We start from the raw sequence: 17,211 nt of genomic DNA on the forward strand, positions 1-17,211 counted from the left end.
AGCACTCTACACGAGAAGGCCTCGTACTGTGCCTCGATAAGGCCGATGATTTTCTCAGGAACCCACTTGCGTCTCAGGGCGCCCCACATATTCTCGTGATTGAGACGGTCGAAAGCTTTTTCGTAGTCAATGAATACCAAGTAAAGGGACTCTTGGAATTCGTTGACCTGCTCCAAAATGATGCGGAGCGTGACAATATGGTCCACACAGGATCTTCCGGCACGGAATCCGGCTTGCTGCCGCCGGAGAGTCGTATCGATCTTCTCCTGAATCCGGGCTAGGATAATTTTGCACAGAACTTTGAGAACGGTACACAGCAACATAATGCCTCGCCAGTTATCGCATACAGTCAGGTCACCGTTTTTGGGCTGTCGACCGGGAAAGTTGCGGTGTCCCAGATATTACGAAATAAACGATGCAGTAGTTGAGCGGATGTCATGGGGTCAGCTTTGAGCATCTCGGCTGATATGCGGTCGACCCCTGGGGCTTTATTCGATTTCATGCTTTGAATGGCTGTTTGAATCTCTAACAGTGATGGAGCTTCGGTATTGACGCGTGTTATACGTCGGATCCTAGGCAGATCATGCTGAGGTGGTGATGGACTGGCTGGCACTTGAAAAAGTTTTTCGAAGTGCTCGAACCAGCGTTTCAGCTGGTCAGTTGGGTCGGTCAATAACTGATCATTCGCGTCTTTCACAGGCATCGTTGCATTCATCTTCGCCCCGCTTAAGCGTCGTGAGATATCGTAGAGGAGGCGAATGTCTCCAGTTGCGGCGGCTCTCTCTCCTTCGTCGACCAGAGAGTCTGCCCACGCTCGCTTGTCCCGTCGACATGAGCGTTTTACTTCCTTCTCAAGAGCCGCGTATCGTTGACGGGCTAAGACTTTGGCTCCTCTGGTTTTCGATCGCTCTATCGCGGCTTTGGCTTCTCTTCGCTCCTCTATCTTTCTCCAGGTCTCATCGGTGATCCATTGTTTTCTCTGGGTGTGTAGTTCGCCCAGATTGTTCTCGCTGGTGGTGATGAAGGCATTCTTGATGGCGGTCCATTGGTCTTCCACGCTGCCACCTTCCGGAATATCTGCAGCACGCGTCTCCAGTTCTTTAACGAAGGACCGTTTTACCGTGGCATCTTCCAGCCGGCGTGTGTTGAATCGTCGTCCAACTCTTTCCTCCTGCCGACGAATTCGCGCAATGCGCAGGCGTATTTCGCCGATGAGGAGGTGATGATCAGACGCGATATCGGCACTACGTTTATTCCGTACATCAAGAAGGCTCCGTTTCCATTTTCGGCTGATGCAGATGTGGTCGATTTGATTTTCTGTAAAGCCGTCACGGGAGACCCACGTGACTTTGTGAACCGGTCGATGGGGGAAAAGCGAAGGGGGGATCCACCAATTCGTTATTACCACAAAATTCTGCGAACAGCTCTCCGTTTTCGCTCATTTCTCCGAGACCATGGCGTCCCATAATGCGCTCATGGTTCGAGTTGTCGGATCCGATCTTCGCATTGAAGTCGCCCAAACAGATCTTGATATCACCCTTCGGAATTCTATCTACGACGGCATTGAGTTGACTGTAGAAGTTCTCTTTGTCTTGCAGATCGGCAGCATCGGTTGGCGCATAACATTGGATTATAGTAAGGTTTCGGACCCGTGTTCTAAATCTGGCAACGATTATCCTTTCACTTAAAGGTTCCCACTTCATAAGCGCAGAGTGTGCCTGAGCGCTTAGTAGGAAGCCAACTCCGCGTTGCCGGGGAGCGTGTTCACCTCGTAAACCAGAGTATAGCAGAACTTGTCCCGACGGCGTTCTGTGTTCTCCAAAGTTTGGCCAACGGACTTCACTCAGTCCCAGGATCTCAAGCTTCATGCGGCGTGCCTCATTGGCAAGTTGTGCCAATTTACCCTGCTGGGCTAGGGTTAAAACGTTCCATGTTCCTATTCGTGTCCGTTGTTTCGCGCTTAGAGTCGTCGCCGTAAAATCAGTCCGTATTCTTTCATTATCGGATTCTCGAACAAATTGATGTTTCTGGAGGAGTAGGTTGTTGGCCCAAGGTTCCCTATCCACCGGGATGGGGCTGCCATCTTAGGTATAGCTTCCGGGGAATAGCATTTCATACTCAGCCGCTGGATGGCAGAACATACGCTGTTGGAGCCGCACCTCCTTGGTGAACAGACGCTCGGTCAGTCGGGTCAAATTTGTTTAAAGTCCCACCCAACACCAGGACTAGGCTAGTGCGCTTTGAGCGGCACACGGTCGCTTTGATAGGGCCTGCTTTGCTGTCTTTACCATCGCTCCTCGCCATCGCCAACCCTTGTCACGCTCTGGACTCAAGGTTTCCCACCTTGACGAAGGCGGAAGGGAGTAGCAACCGTTCATACTTCACTCCAACCGGCGACGCCAGTCAAATCCCGGCCGATCGAGTCGACCTGAACCGTAAGTTTTTCCAAAACCATTTTTCCGGACCCATTTGCTATTCCGAGTACGCTGCCGCAGGTAGTACCACCGTAAACTCCTGTCGGAGTCTCTCGCAGTGGCCAAGTGGCCAAGTAAAACAAGGCGTGGTATGACAAGTGACACCGAAAAGCGCTAGGAGGCAGGGTTTGCAGAAATCGCTCTCAATAGATAACGAACAACGATAAAAGAGAGGCAAAATCTGTTCCGAATCATAACAAGCCATGATAACAAATTTATCAAACTTGTATACAAGTGCGAAAAAAACAGAATCGGATAGGCAGCCCCCACAGAAAAATGGTGATTCTCGCTTTGTTTTCGCTCCTTTCGTGTTGGTTACTGCACAGCTGTGTAGAACAAGTTGAAATGCATCATCAGAGCCAGAGCTCCCCACATTTGGAGCTTTCTAAAAGAAATTTATCATGGGGTATAACATCCCGAATCAGTTCTCTATCATGACAGCTTGCGAAAAAAGTTTCTCGCGGTATGCTACATATCGTATGCGTATACAGAGATGATAAGTGAGAGACTTGCTCTTTCTCTTTAGGATTCAATCCCTGCTAGGAGAAGAGAAAGTGTTTCAGGACCGCACAAGCTAGGGAATTTGGGGGGAGCTAGTTGGGCCGGCCAACGTGATCCGTAATAAAATGCCAATTGTAATGATGTTCCCAAATAAAATGTGTATCTTCTGTTGTTGTTAATCATTGTTAAAAGTTAGTAACAGATGTGATTGATAAAGTTCGAGGGGCATTTCACGTTTCGCATTAGTTTTGTCCTGTCCGCGTATAATGATCCGATTTGCTTGTCTTCCGAAGTGAGAAGGAAAGATGGGGCGCGAAGATTGTTACCCGTGATGATATCTGTATACAGTGAACACGGGATAGGATTTGGGAGTGCTGGTTTTATTAGATTTGTGTGGTTTTGTTGGTCAGGGTTGTGAGAGTGTGGTTACGCGTGTTCCTGTTGTGTTCCACAATTTCCGGACTGGTTCAGTAACCAGTCTTTAGACGGGCAAAGTGACACGAAATGTCCTCTTCGGAGGTGGCGTGTAGGCCACTTCACTGCGACTATTACAGTCTAATGTCATCCCCTCCAAGGGATGAGAATGAGCCAATTTTGATTATTATTATTCAGACTAAGGCCAAAGTGGCCTGTGCGGTATATAAGAGTCTTCTCCATCGGCTCGGTCCATGGCTACACGTCGCCAACCAAGCAGTCTACGGAGGGTCCGCAAGTCATCTTCCACCTGATCGATCCACCTTGCCCGCTGCGCACCTCGCCTTCTAGTGCCCGTCGCACATAGGAGTACGCAGAGTAAAATCGTGGCCAAAACTATGTCAATCATTTTATTGTCTGTAAATGCATTCAATATACACAGCAAAGTGTATTTTTTCGTTTTTATGCTTTTTGCATTCATCCAGCAGTGGAGTATAATCACTGGCGGCATCAGTTATTGTTATTTGATAAAGCAGCACTTGGTGCAAGAACCTTTGAAGAGAACTACAGCGTGCTTGTGACGAATGGTGCCCACCTCTGGCTCCGTCAGTGAGTATGATCTTCCTTATGGTAATATTCATTCTTTGATTATCATTACTTACAAAATTTTTGGCCTCACTTTTTTTTGGACATAATTTATGTGAGCTTTGTCGCTCAAATCCAAGATCATTTATCTTTTTGACTAGCTTTTTAGCAAACTTTACTTTATTAAAATACAAATAAGTCACGATTGCGTGAGGATGCGTGAAATGTGTTTTGTGGAGCTTTTTAAGGAAACTCCAATCTTTCCAACGCTGAAAATTTTGTTGCTTGGACGGGTTTGGAACCTTATTAAAAGTTTAATTTTGTAAAACATATTATTGTAAAAAAGGTAGAAAAAAGCTAGCAATAATATCATGATTATGGATCACCTGAGAACGGTTTCAGATCAAATCATGCTTGAAAACGTTTTACATACTCTCATCATTGATACCTATATTGATTTTCATCTTCAAAATCACTAAAAACCAAGAAAAACACGAAAAAAAGGGGACATTTTTTTATGCACAATTGCGATTAAACTTGCATTGAAATTATAGTGAAGTTTTGACAGTCAGCATTGCTTACAAGTAAACAATATGGTTTCAAAAATCCCTTGTCAAATTAGTATTACTATTTGAGAGTTCAAAAACGAAAAATAATATGGAAATATCTAAAATTTTTGTTTTTGACTTTTGGCCAGGATTTGGGCTGAAATACTCCTCAGTGCGTCGGATCGTTGTCGAGAACTATTTTCACCGGGTTACTGTCCGACATTCTGGCTACGTGCCCGGCCCATCGCAGTCGTCCGATTTTCGCGATGTGAACGATGGATGGTTCTCCCAACAGCTGATGCAACTCGTGGTTCATTCGCCTCCTCCACATACCACCATAGATGGTACGCAGCACTTTCCTTTCGAAAACTCCAAGTGCGCGTTGGTCCTCCACGAGCATCGTCCAGGTCTCGTGTCCGTAGAGGACTACCGGTCTAATGAGCGTTTTGTAGATTGTCAGTTTGCTACGGCGGCGAACTCTATTCGATCGGAGCGTCTTGCTGAATCCAAATTATGTACGATTTCCAGCCACTATGCGTCTCCGAATTTTTCTGCTGGTGTCATTTTCGGAAGTCACCAGTGAGCCCAAGTACACAAACTCTTCTACCACCTCGATTTCGTCACCACCGATGCAAACTCGCGGTGGATGGCTCACATTGTCTTCTCTTGAACCTCTTGAATCTCTTGAACCTCCTTCCATGTACTTCGTCTTCGACGTGTTGATGACTAGTCCGATCCGCTTAGCTTCCCTCTTCTGTCTGATGTAGGCTTCCTCCATCTTCTCAAAGTTACGTGCCATAATATCTATGTCGTCGGCGAAGCCAAATAGCTGGACGTACTTATTGAAAATTGTACCACTCGTGTTAATCCCTGCTCTTCGTATTACCCCTTCCAAAGCGATGTTGAATAGCAGACACGAAAGACCATCACCTTGTCGTAACCCTCTGCGGGTTTCGAAGGGACTCGAGAATGACTCGAGAATGCTCTTGAAACTAAAACTAGGCACATCATCCGATCCATCGTCACCTTGACCAACCATGTCAGTTTACCAGGAAAGCCACGAAAGAGCAATTGATGCCATAGTTGGTCTCGATCGATTGTATCGTATGTAGCTTTGAAGTCGATGAATACATGATGTGTGGGCACGTTGTATTCGCGGCGTTTCTGCACTGCTTGGCGAATGGCGAACACCTGGCCCGTGGTGGAGCGTTCGCCCATAAAACCCGCCTGGTACTGCCCCACGAACTCCCTTGCAGTTGGTGCATGTCGACGGCATGAAATTTGGGAGAGTACCTTGTAGCCGGCGTTCAGCAATGTGATTGCGCGGTAGTTGCTACAATCCAGCTTATCGCCCTTTTTGTATATGGGACACACGACACCTTCCATCCACTCCTGCGGCAAAACTTCCTCCTCCCAAATCTTGGTAATGACCCAGTGCCGCGTTCTAGCCAGTGCCTCACCACCGTGTTTAAATACCTCTCCTAGTAGTTGGTCAACCCCAGGGGCTTTGTTGTTCTTCAGCCGGTCAATCTCCTCCTGGATTTCCTGGAGATCCGGAGCCGGTAAAATTATGTCCTGCGCGCGTTCTCCCAGGTTCATCACCATACCGCCATCTTCGTTTGAAGTGCCACTTCCAGCTGCTGCGCGTATTCTTGGGCTAGTCTACCGTCTTGTAGCCGCCCAATGTTAAGCCGCGGCGTCCGACTTCGACGCGTGTTGTACACCGTCGAGAGTTTTGAGCGCAGGCATACTGCAACGAGGTAGTGGTCGGATTCAATATTCGCACTGCGGTAAGTGCGGACGTTCGTGATGTCGGAGAAGAATTTACCGTCGATTAGAACGTGGTCGATTTGGTTTTCCGATTCTTAGTTAGGTGATCTCCATGTGGCCTTGTGGATATTTTTGCGGGGATAGAAGGTGCTTCGGACTACCATTCCGCTGGAGGCTGCGAAGTTTATGCATCGTTGGCCGTTGTTATTCTATACGGTGTGCAGACTATCCGGTCCGATGACCGGTCTATACATTTCTCCCCTTCCTACCTGTGCGATCATATCACCGATGACGATTTTGACGTCCCGCAGTGGGCATCCATCGTATGTCTGCTCCAGCTGTGCGTAAAACACTTCTTTCTCGTCGTCGGGTCTCCCTTCGTGTGGGCAGTGCACGTTGTTGATGCTATAGTTGAAGAAACGGTATTTAATCCTCAGCTTGCACATCCTTGCGATGACTGGCTGCCACCCAATCACGCGTTGGCGCATCGTGCCCAGCACTATGAAGCCGGTTCCCAGCTCGTTGGTGGTGCCACAGCTTTGGTAGAAGGTAGCCGCTCGATGCCCGCTTTTCCACACTTTCTGTCCTGTCCAGCAAATCTCCTGCAGCGCCACGATGTTGAAATTGCGGGGATGTAATTCATCGTAGATCATCCTGGTCGCAACCTGCGAAACCTACCGACTTGCAATTCCATGTTCCAAGCCTCCAATCGTGATCCTGTATTCGTCGCCTAGGTCTTTGCCGATTATATCGAGTCGCATTATCTTTTATATTGTTCGTAATGAGGCGGCTTATTAGGCCTGCGCAAACCTCCTGTCTCGTCGGAGGGCCGTCGTGTCAGGGCTGTTTAGCGTCCCACCTAACACCAGGACTTGGGCTTGTGCGCTTTGAGCGGCACACGGTCGCTTTGGTTGGGCCTACTTGCGGATACATACAGCTTTTTATAGAGGTTTAACAGGGCCCACTGTCAATCCCCACCACATCCTAGGCAAGCCCCACAACTCGCTGATGGCCTGGGGAGGGATCGTCAAGCCCTTGGACATAGTCCCTGCTGCCCGCCAATTTTGAACTATGCATAATTTTGAGGAACTTGCCTCATTTATGTTTTTTCCAAACTAATAAAAGCTTAATTCCAAGGTTTACTACCAGAGATAACCAGAGCTAGCTACTTAACTGCTTACTTGGAATATATCACAATGTCTTCCCTACTAACGGTGCATCGAAAGTTATGTTCCAAATGTCTTTTGTCTAAGCAGCTTTGCCTAATAAGCAGTATCGGAGACTAGCAACCCTATAACCAGAGTCCAGCGGAGTGAATAATTATCGAAATGGCAACGTGTGAAAATGCATGAAAACGTGAAAATAATACTGGCAACACTTTTTGCTTGCTTCTTCATTCAAAATGTAAACAAGTCGAATTGGATTCGCTTTTGACGGTTCGATTGGAAACAAGATGGCGTTTTCGCCGATCTCTTGATTTGACTTGATTACTTTTTCTCTGTTGCGATATATCGCAGCAAAAAGACAATAAATTTTCTCGGTTTTCTCACAGAATAGTATATGACATCAAGGAACTGACATCGTAGTATCATATTAACCATAAACATAATGTGCGTTGGTCAGATGGGCCTTGCAAAATAATTTGGTAAATCGTACGTAACTTTCAATAGAAAAAAACATACACCTAAGATTTTTGAACACTAAGCACAATATAGGCTAAGCTTTCCAACGATGTAATATTCAAAATCGGTGGTTACGAACCTAGCGAAAAAATAGTTTTCAAAAATTAATCCAAGGTGGCGGCCTAATTTTATATGGATGCCATCATTTTTATTGTTTTTTATTGTTTTATTGAAGTACGACATTATCGACGTCAGGACATATCGTGGCGCTAGCATCGACTCTGACCACTATCTGGTGATGGTTAAACAGCATCCAAAACTATCCGTCATCAGCAATGTTCGGTACCGACTGCCGCCGCGGTACGACCTAGAGCGACTGAAGCAACCTGGGGTGACATTACGCATCTCGACTCGAAACGAGCAAACCATGCAAACTGTCATACGAAAGAGCTATCGAAAGGAGATGCGCAATGAGGCCCCTGATGTCTCCACTGCATACGCGCAGCATCTCGAGGCAGCGTTGTCGGAAGGGGGTGGTCCTGTTGAGGACTGCTGGAATACAGATAAAGCAGCCATTAACGAGGCGGCGAAGCAAGGAACCCGGCAGAACGTGGGACGCTATAGACGGAAACGGAGACAGCAGACTCGCCATTTTCATGAGAAGAAACGCCGCCTGGAAGAAGCGGAGTGCAACGAGATGGAACAGCTGTGCCGTTCTCAAATAACACGCAATTTATATCAGAAGCTTAATGCATCCCGCAAAGGCTTCGTGCCGTGAGCCGAGATTTGCAGAAATAATGATGGGAGCATTTGAAAGCAGCACTACGAATGGCGTTGAGCGTACAGGCAGTGAAAGTCAAGGCAGCCAGCGGAGGAGATGATTACGTCTGTTCAGCGGACGATGGGAGCCAACCAGCCCCATTGGATGCCATCCAACAGCTAAATACCAATAAAGCAGCTGGTAAGGATGGTATCGGAACTGAGCTTATCAAGATGGGCCCGAAACAGCTGGCCACTTGCATTAGCATTGTTACGGTGTGATTCGTAGATTGGACACTAGTAATACTGATATTTTACTTTTGAGATCCTTATCTAGAATGCTATCCGAAATAAACAAGAGGAGTGGTCTTCGGATCCGGTCTTAGACAAAAATCACAAAACATGATGTTTGCTACTTCTGGCCACGGCCATCTTCACTGTAACTAGGGAGAGGAAGAATGTGTTGATGTGGTACTTACTCAACGACAGGCCACCGGCATAACGACATCCTCATAAGTTCCACAGAGTTGGATAATGAAGAAGGTATTCAGGTCAGGATTTGCATGTAGCTGGCTATGAAACCGTAGTTGACCAATGATCATACTCCGTAACACACCACGTAAAGGTGTTTACCGAGCGTTACGGGTCGCCGGAGAAGCTGGCCACTTGCCTGCACAAACTGGAAGTCAGAATTTGGGAAATTGAAGAACTACCGGAGGAGTGGAAGGGATCATATGCCCCATCTATAAGAAAGGCGACTGCGTTGGAACTTTAGAGCGATCACCATCTTTAATGCCGCCTACAAAGTGATATCCCAGATCATCTTTCGTCGTCTATCACCAATAGTGAATAAGTTCGTGGGAAGCTATCTAGCCGGCTTCGTTGACGGCCTCTCGACAACGGACCAGATCTTCACTGCACGGCAAATCCTTCAAAAATGTCGTGAATACCAGGCCCAACACACCATCTGTTCATTGATTTCAAGGTTGCATACGACAGTATAGACCGCGTAGAGCTATGGAAAATTATGGACGAGAACAGCTTACCAAACTGCTCAAAGCAACGGTGAAAGGTGTGCAAACTGTGTGAAGATTTCGGGGGAACACTCCAGTTCGTTCGAATCGCGCCGGGGACTAAGACAATGTGATGGACTTTCGTGTCTATTGTTCAACATTGCGCTAGAAGGTGTCATGTGGAGAGCCCGGTGTAACAACCGGGGTACGATTTTCAACATATCCAGTCAATTTATTTGTATCGTGGATGACATGACATTGTCGGCCGAACATTTGCAAAGGTGGCAGAACTATACACCTACATGAAACGTGAACCAACCAAAGTTGGAATGGTGGTGAATGCGTCGTAGACAAAGTACATGCTAGTGGGCGGAATCGAGCGCGACAGGGCCCGCCTGGGAAGCAGTGTTACGATAGACGGGGATACCCTCGAGGTGGTCGAGGAATTCGTCTACCTTGGATCCTTGCTAACGGCTGTTAGTCGTGAAATACGAAAGCGCATCATCTGTGGAAGTCGGGCTACGGGCTCCAGAAGAAACTGCTGTCAAAAAAAAAATTCACCACCGCCCAAATGTACAAAACGTACTCGGAGTATTTGAGAGACGGGTACCATCTTTGGCAGTATGCAAGAAGACGGTGTGTGGTGGCGAAGGATTAACCACGCGCTTGCCCAGCTCTAAAGCTCGCCAATCATCCAGAAGGTAACTAAAGCCGGAAGGGTACGATGAGCAAGGCATTTTGCAAGAATGCCGGACAGCAACCCTGCAAAGATGGTGTTCGCTTCCGATCCGGCAGATACAATACGGCGTGGAGCGCTTCGTGCAAAGTGGGCTTACCAGGTACAGAACGACTTTGTGAGCGTTTCATCTAATTTTCCGATAATGTCAAATATATTGATTAGTTGATGAAAACATGCAGATTCTACGTGATCTCTGCTAATACACACCAAGTATATCATACCACGCTTCCAATTATGTCTGCACGACGTGCGATAGAGAAGGGTTGAGTGTAAATTCTTCTAAAACCACTATTGTGTAAACCACGCGCGGCTACAAAGCAAGACCATGCTGAGGGTGGCTGGGTTCGATTCCCGGTGCCGGTCTAGGCAATTTTCGGATTGGAAATTGTCTCGACTTCCCTGGGCATACAAGTATCATCGTGCTAGCCTCATGATATACGAATACAACAATGGTAACCTGGCTTAGAAACCTCGCAGTTAATAACTGTGGAAGTGCTTAATGAACTTTAAGCTGCGAGGCGGCTCTGTCCCAGTGTGCGGATGTAATGCCAATAAGAAGAAGAAGAAGAAGAAGTCTTTCAACTATGTAACTAGGTAAATATGATTTTTATATTTTTGCATTTTTTATGGGCAATACTATAGAATTGTGCCTGTCTATTTGGGATCCAGGCTCATATTTTTTTAAATAATGCACATTATGGCTAGACCTGTGCGCCGAAGTATTTGTGAACGGCGGCGGCGTAAGGCCATTTTTACACCGGCGTCGGCGGCGTCACGCCGTAAGCAATGTTCGGCGGCGGCGGCGGCGGCGTGAATCGGCGTGAAGAATTTTATGCTGAAAAAAAAAATCACGCAGCAAGGCATATCATGCTTTATTAAATTTTAGAGTTTTTGTACAATTGCTATCAACAGACCAACTTATAGGGTGAACATGCTAATACCTTTAGCTTGATCTCCACAGAAAAAGTTTACATTATATCCTCCACTAGGATATTGCCATATCACAGCACATAAGTTACTGGAAAGTACTTCGGATATAAATCCAGAAATTCGTTTGGAAATTCCTCAAGATATTCCTCAGAAAATTCGAAAAAGGAATTCTGAGAAATAATTTAGAATTACCCTAATGAATTCCTTCAGAACTTCCTCCAAGAATTTCCATGAATTTTTTTGGGTATTGCTTCGGAAATTCTTTCCAAAATTAGCTTAGCTTAGCTTAGCTTTGACTGACTACACATATCTATGGTTGCTACTCCGTGATTGACCAGAATCAGTGAAATTGCACAAAGAATCAACTGAATGATTGACTGGGATTGTTCAAGCATTCTCAGTGTGCAAGTTTCAGTGACTCTAAAATTCAAATGATCAATAACGGCGCCGGCCACGTCCTTGTAGTCAGTTAGGAAGAAGGAAGGAATATTAGTAGGTGGTTTTTGCTGTTTGAAGACCGTGTTTACCTCTGCGTCTCCACAAAAACCACAGGAAGGATTATCAGTTAATTGGTAGGCATCGTTGGATCTGGATTCACTCTGATAAGCGATACGACCGTGCCATTCTTTATACACAGTGATTTTACCTAGCCATGAATCGTGCGCGAAAAGTAGTACAAACTAACTACCGGCCTACCGGGCGCGCAATGTAGAACACAATATTTCGGCCGATCGCGCCATCGTTCTGCTGTCCGAAACAAGAGAAATCACGCACTGAACTGATTTTTATTACCGGCCGCGCAATGCAGAACAAATATTTCGGCCGATCGCGTCATCGTTCTGCAGTCCGAAACAGGAGAAATCCCGCACTGAACTGATTTTTATTACCGACCGCGAAATGCAGAACAAATATTTCGGCCGATCGCGTCATCGTTCTGCAGTCTGAAACAGGAGAAATCCCGCAATGAACTGATTTTTATTACCGGCCGCGAAATGCAGAACAAATATTTCGGCCGATCGCGTCATCGTTCTGCTGTCCGAAACAAGAGAAATCACGCACTGAACTGATTTTGATTACCGGCCGCGAAATGCAGAACAAATATTTCGGCCGATCGCGTCATCGTTCTGCAGTCTGAAACAGGAGAAATCCCGCAATGAACTGATTTTTATTACCGGCCGCGAAATGCAGAACAAATATTTCGGCCGATCGCGTCATCGTTCTGCTGTCCGAAACAAGAGAAATCACGCACTGAACTGATTTTGATTACCGGCCGCGAAATGCAGAACAAATATTTCGGCCGATCGCGTCATCGTTCTGCAGTCTGAAACAGGAGAAATCCCGCAATGAACTGATTTTTATTACCGGCCGCGAAATGCAGAACAAATATTTCGGCCGATCGCGTCATCGTTCTGCTGTCCGAAACAGGAGAAATCACGCACTGAACTGATTTTGATTACCGGCCGCGAAATGCAGAACAAATATTTCGGCCGATCGCGTCATCGTTCTGCTGTCTGAAACAGGAGAAATCTCGCACTGAACTGATTTTTATTACCGGCCGCGAAATGCAGAACAAATATTTCGGCCGATCGCGTCATCGTTCTGCTGTCCGAAACAAGAGAAATCACGCACTGAACTGATTTTGATTAGAGGCCGCGCGCTTCGGAAATTCTTTCCAAAATTTCTCCAAAAGTTCCAATTTCTTTGGAAATTACTTTAAGCATTGCTTCGGTAATTCCTTTACGAAGTCTTTTGGGAATTTCTTCAGAAATTCATTCGAAAACTTTTCTAGGAATTCCTTTGGAAATTCCTTTAAGAATTCTTTAGAAAAATCCTTCATTAATTTCCATCGGAATACCTACGGACACTGACACATCCGGAAATCACTTTGGGAGAAATCCTTCGGAATTTGATTTAGTTTTTTTAAAATTCCTTCAAGAATTTCTTTTGGGAATTTCTTCGGCAACTCTAGGAAGATATTTTTGGTATTTTTTCGAAATTTCCCTCTGTAATTTATTTAGAACTTTCTCCAGGAATTCTTTCTGAATTTGCTACAGGCTTTTTTTTCGGACATTTCTCCGGAAATTCCGGTAGAACTTCGAAAATTTCTTTTAAAATTCCTTTAAGAATTCTTTCGGGAATCGCTTCATATTTTTTTCTGAGAAATGTTTGGAAATTTCGTTTGTAAATTCTTTTAGCTTTTTTAACCATTGTTTAAGTGTTTTTTTTTTCAATTGAAAATAAGTTTAACACTCAAATGCCTTTGGAAATTTCTTTGAAAATTCCTTTATAAATTCCTCCAAATAAGAATTCTTCCCGGAATTATTCCTGTATGAATTTTGTATGGCTTATTGAAGGAATTTCCTAAGAATTTCTGAAAAAAATTACCTCCTGGAGGAATTTCCGACTCAATTCTTGAAGGAATAACCGAAAGAAAACCTAAAAAGATTTTCTAACAGAATTTTTAAATGAATTTCAAAGAGGTGAACCAGTCAAGGGCTGAAAACCTCTATAATAAATTTTGCTTGACTATTATCAGCTCTTTCTGTTTTATAAAGCAGCTAAAACGTTGTTGCATCTGTTTTCCGACGTTTCGGTGTATATTTCACCTTCTTCAAGGATTAAGAGGCTACATTTTGTTGTATATGTGTGTGTTCTGTATGACAATAGAGCTACTAGACTGTCGCTGTCCTTACTGGTGAAACATCTTTTACTAGTGCTAAATCAGTACGTTTTGACAGATATGTACCCTACATGTTTGGAAACGAGAAAGGGAAACTCAGCGACAACCGTCCTTTATAGTTTGCTACCTCTATTTTTATGACATAACGTTGGCAATTAACAAAGGCGTCCCACTACGGTTCATACGTCTCATTTTTTTTACACTTCACTGTGGCTTCTGAAATGTTTAATGGTGTTGTTCAAGCTTTATCCCACCTACACTTTTGCTAAAAGCTTCTCTAAATTAATCATATTGTGCATAGCATATTGTGATTTTTGTGTTGGCCAAACATCGGCGTGAATTATGAAATTCGGCGGCGTGGAGCCAACCGGCGTATGGCGCGCCGCCGACACCTTGTCCGGCGTCGGCGTACGTCAATAAGTGTCGGCGGCGGCGGCGTGGCGCGGCGGCGCACAGGTCTAATTATGGCCGGTTGATTGGGTGCCATCGATTGCATGCGAAGTACGAGATGTGAATAATATTCCTCTGGTTCTAGGGACAGTGACTAGAGTAGAGTCTAGTAGACATATGCCAAAATCGAGCTCGTCTTCTCTGGATTGACAATTTTATACAAATGTTACTTTCAGACCACATGTGATTATTCGATGTTTATGTATAGGAGAATTCATATTAATAATGTGACCAGACGTCCGGGACGTTTCGCAGGACGCTGCATTTTTCAACTTCATTTTTTAAAGTACTAACAATTAATGTAGCCTTACATACATTTTGATATATTTTTTGGTGCCAGAATCTATGCGGAATGTACTTTTGTACTCATTTTCAAACCAGTGGCGTAATCCAGATAGGCGTCTTGCGTTTTGCAGGACGCTTGCTGGTCACATAACATATTAACAAACTAATGCAAATAAAAATCCACCACAGACAAACCAACATAACACTCAAGAATATTCATAATGACAAAAATTCGAGTGCCTAAAATTGTTATTCTACTGGTACGATCGAGTTAGTAAGAAGAATAATATTTTTGAAGGTAAGATTTTTATCTTACATGGAAGATACTCCACTTTATATTGAAAATTAGGCTTAAATAATGTAATTCGCGCTAAATTTCATGCTTAATGGTAAATTGGAATTTGATGATTGTCGGATGCGAGGGAAAAATAAAAAAATAAGGTGTAGATGGAAGCAGGTACATTGTATCCCTATATGGCCCAAATACTGAAGAATAGTGCTGATGGTTACAAAGATAAAACTATAGGCAGGTTAGTTACATCATTGGGTAAAATAATATCTATTTTAGCATTTGAAGTTCAAGTTTAGCTTCTGAAAAAATCGCGGAAAATTATTCAAATGCTAAGAATCTACAACCTTGAAAACAATCCTACCTGCGATATCAAGTGGGTAGATTTATAAGCTTAGCAGTGAACACGTCCGGTAGTAAATAAATCAATCATTCATACCTACTAAAATCCCAAAATCTGTTTTGAAAGTTCAAAGGTAGCTACCAGCTTTATACCTATGCCGTATAAATAAGTTTTTCAGTTTGAAAATTTTATCAGTAAGCAATCTACAACTGTTCTAATAACGAGTTTTATCTTCAAGTTTTTCAAACAAATCTAAAGTTAACCCAAAATGTCTCATTACGAAGAGGTATTGCAGTGCCCATATAATCCTACACACAGTATTTTGGCTCATGCCATGCAACGTCATCTGATAAGGTGTAGAAAGAACTATCCGTCTGCAAAATTAGTCAAGTGTCCATTCAACTCTATCCATTGTGTGCCGGGTCCAGAACTGAAAATGCATGTCGAGAAATGCGAAGATCGTGCCACGTTGGACCTCTACAAGTATTGTATTTCGAGCAATCCATCTAGCAAAAACAGTAGCTATAAAGATAGCGAACCGGAGTTGATTTATCATGATTCGGTCAATACGCAAGGCCCATCGGAGAGATATGTAGATGACGGCGAAAGCTGGGAAAATTCCAACACCCCCGCATACAGTTCCCAGTCCTACTGCGAAGCAGCAAGAGATGATTGGAAAACAACATCGAAGAAATCATCCGACAGACAGAAGTTTCATCGCGAAGAAAATCCCCGCAATAAAAATTTCAACACTACTGTGGAAAGTAAAACCAGCAAACCACAGACGAATCGTAGACCTAATAACACCGCCTACGACAAACCATCCTTCAAGGGATATCGTGGCCGTGTTCCGGAGTCGAAATATTACAACGAGGAGCCCGTACAGGCTCCGGGAAAAACATTGCTGGACGACGATGAATGCTGGGATGATTCCGACGTTCCCGCTTACAATCCACAGGAGTACTGTAAGAATGCCAGAATCATAAGGAAGGCTTCTCACATGCAGCCCATGCAGAAGAAAGAGTTTTATCGACAAGAAAAACAGCGGCTGAAAGGGCTGGATGGTCATTCCAAGAAAATCGGAAAGGATCTCGAGGAAATTAGTAACAATTTCAGGAATAATATGTACATCGGATCTAAATAAAATTGTGAACTATTTAATATATTATAATGAAAGTACATTAAACTAAAAAAGAAATAAATTGATTTTTACTGCAACAGAAATTGTGTCATTTCCCATATAGGGTATCTGTTCCCATATTAATAACAGCCCGTATATTAATCTCAACCGTCGATAAACCAAATAAAAAATCAATTTGATTACAATTTCTCACATCGTATGTACACAATAATGAATAGACCACCTTCTCCAATGTTTGGAATATTATTTAAAATTCCGTTTGAGTAATGTTTTAGTTCACAAGACTCAAATTATTAAAAACAAAATTATAAAACGCATTTATTTTCATTTTCCTACCTCTGAACTGTTGATTTGATGCACTGCTCGATTGCTACTAGCAGATTCATCTCATTTCACGCCCTTGTTTTCCACTCAATTTCAAGCTAAAACAAATGTATCCTTTCAAAATACACTTCACAACACATAGAGCACATCACATTTTCACTATAAATATAATCACATTTGAAAAACTGACGCTATTTCCTATAGTTTGATATAGGTTTATTTCGAACAACGTCTAAATTATTCTTGTCCGTATTCCAAACTATTTTCATTGCCTGAAGCATCTGCAAGGGTTGCCGACCTAGATTTTTATTTCAAAAATGCTTGAATGAACTTTCATTGTGAAA

General features: G+C 44.1%; 2 protein-coding genes across 5 annotated transcripts in view; one reads left to right on the top strand and one right to left on the bottom strand.

Moving 5' to 3' along the window:
- Window positions 1-17,211, bottom strand: part of LOC134220345 (endothelial zinc finger protein induced by tumor necrosis factor alpha) — a 192,529-nt gene that overhangs the window by 73,134 nt on the left and 102,184 nt on the right. The window lies entirely within an intron of this gene.
- Window positions 15,582-16,846, top strand: LOC134226082 (gametocyte-specific factor 1 homolog). The gene has a single exon (XM_062706621.1). It carries the CDS (start codon window positions 15,671-15,673, stop codon window positions 16,544-16,546), a length of 876 nt encoding a protein of 291 aa, XP_062562605.1. The 5' UTR covers window positions 15,582-15,670; the 3' UTR covers window positions 16,547-16,846.

This window comes from Armigeres subalbatus, chromosome 3 (genome assembly GCF_024139115.2).
Source record: "Armigeres subalbatus isolate Guangzhou_Male chromosome 3, GZ_Asu_2, whole genome shotgun sequence".
NCBI classification, from domain to species: domain Eukaryota; kingdom Metazoa; phylum Arthropoda; class Insecta; order Diptera; family Culicidae; genus Armigeres; species Armigeres subalbatus.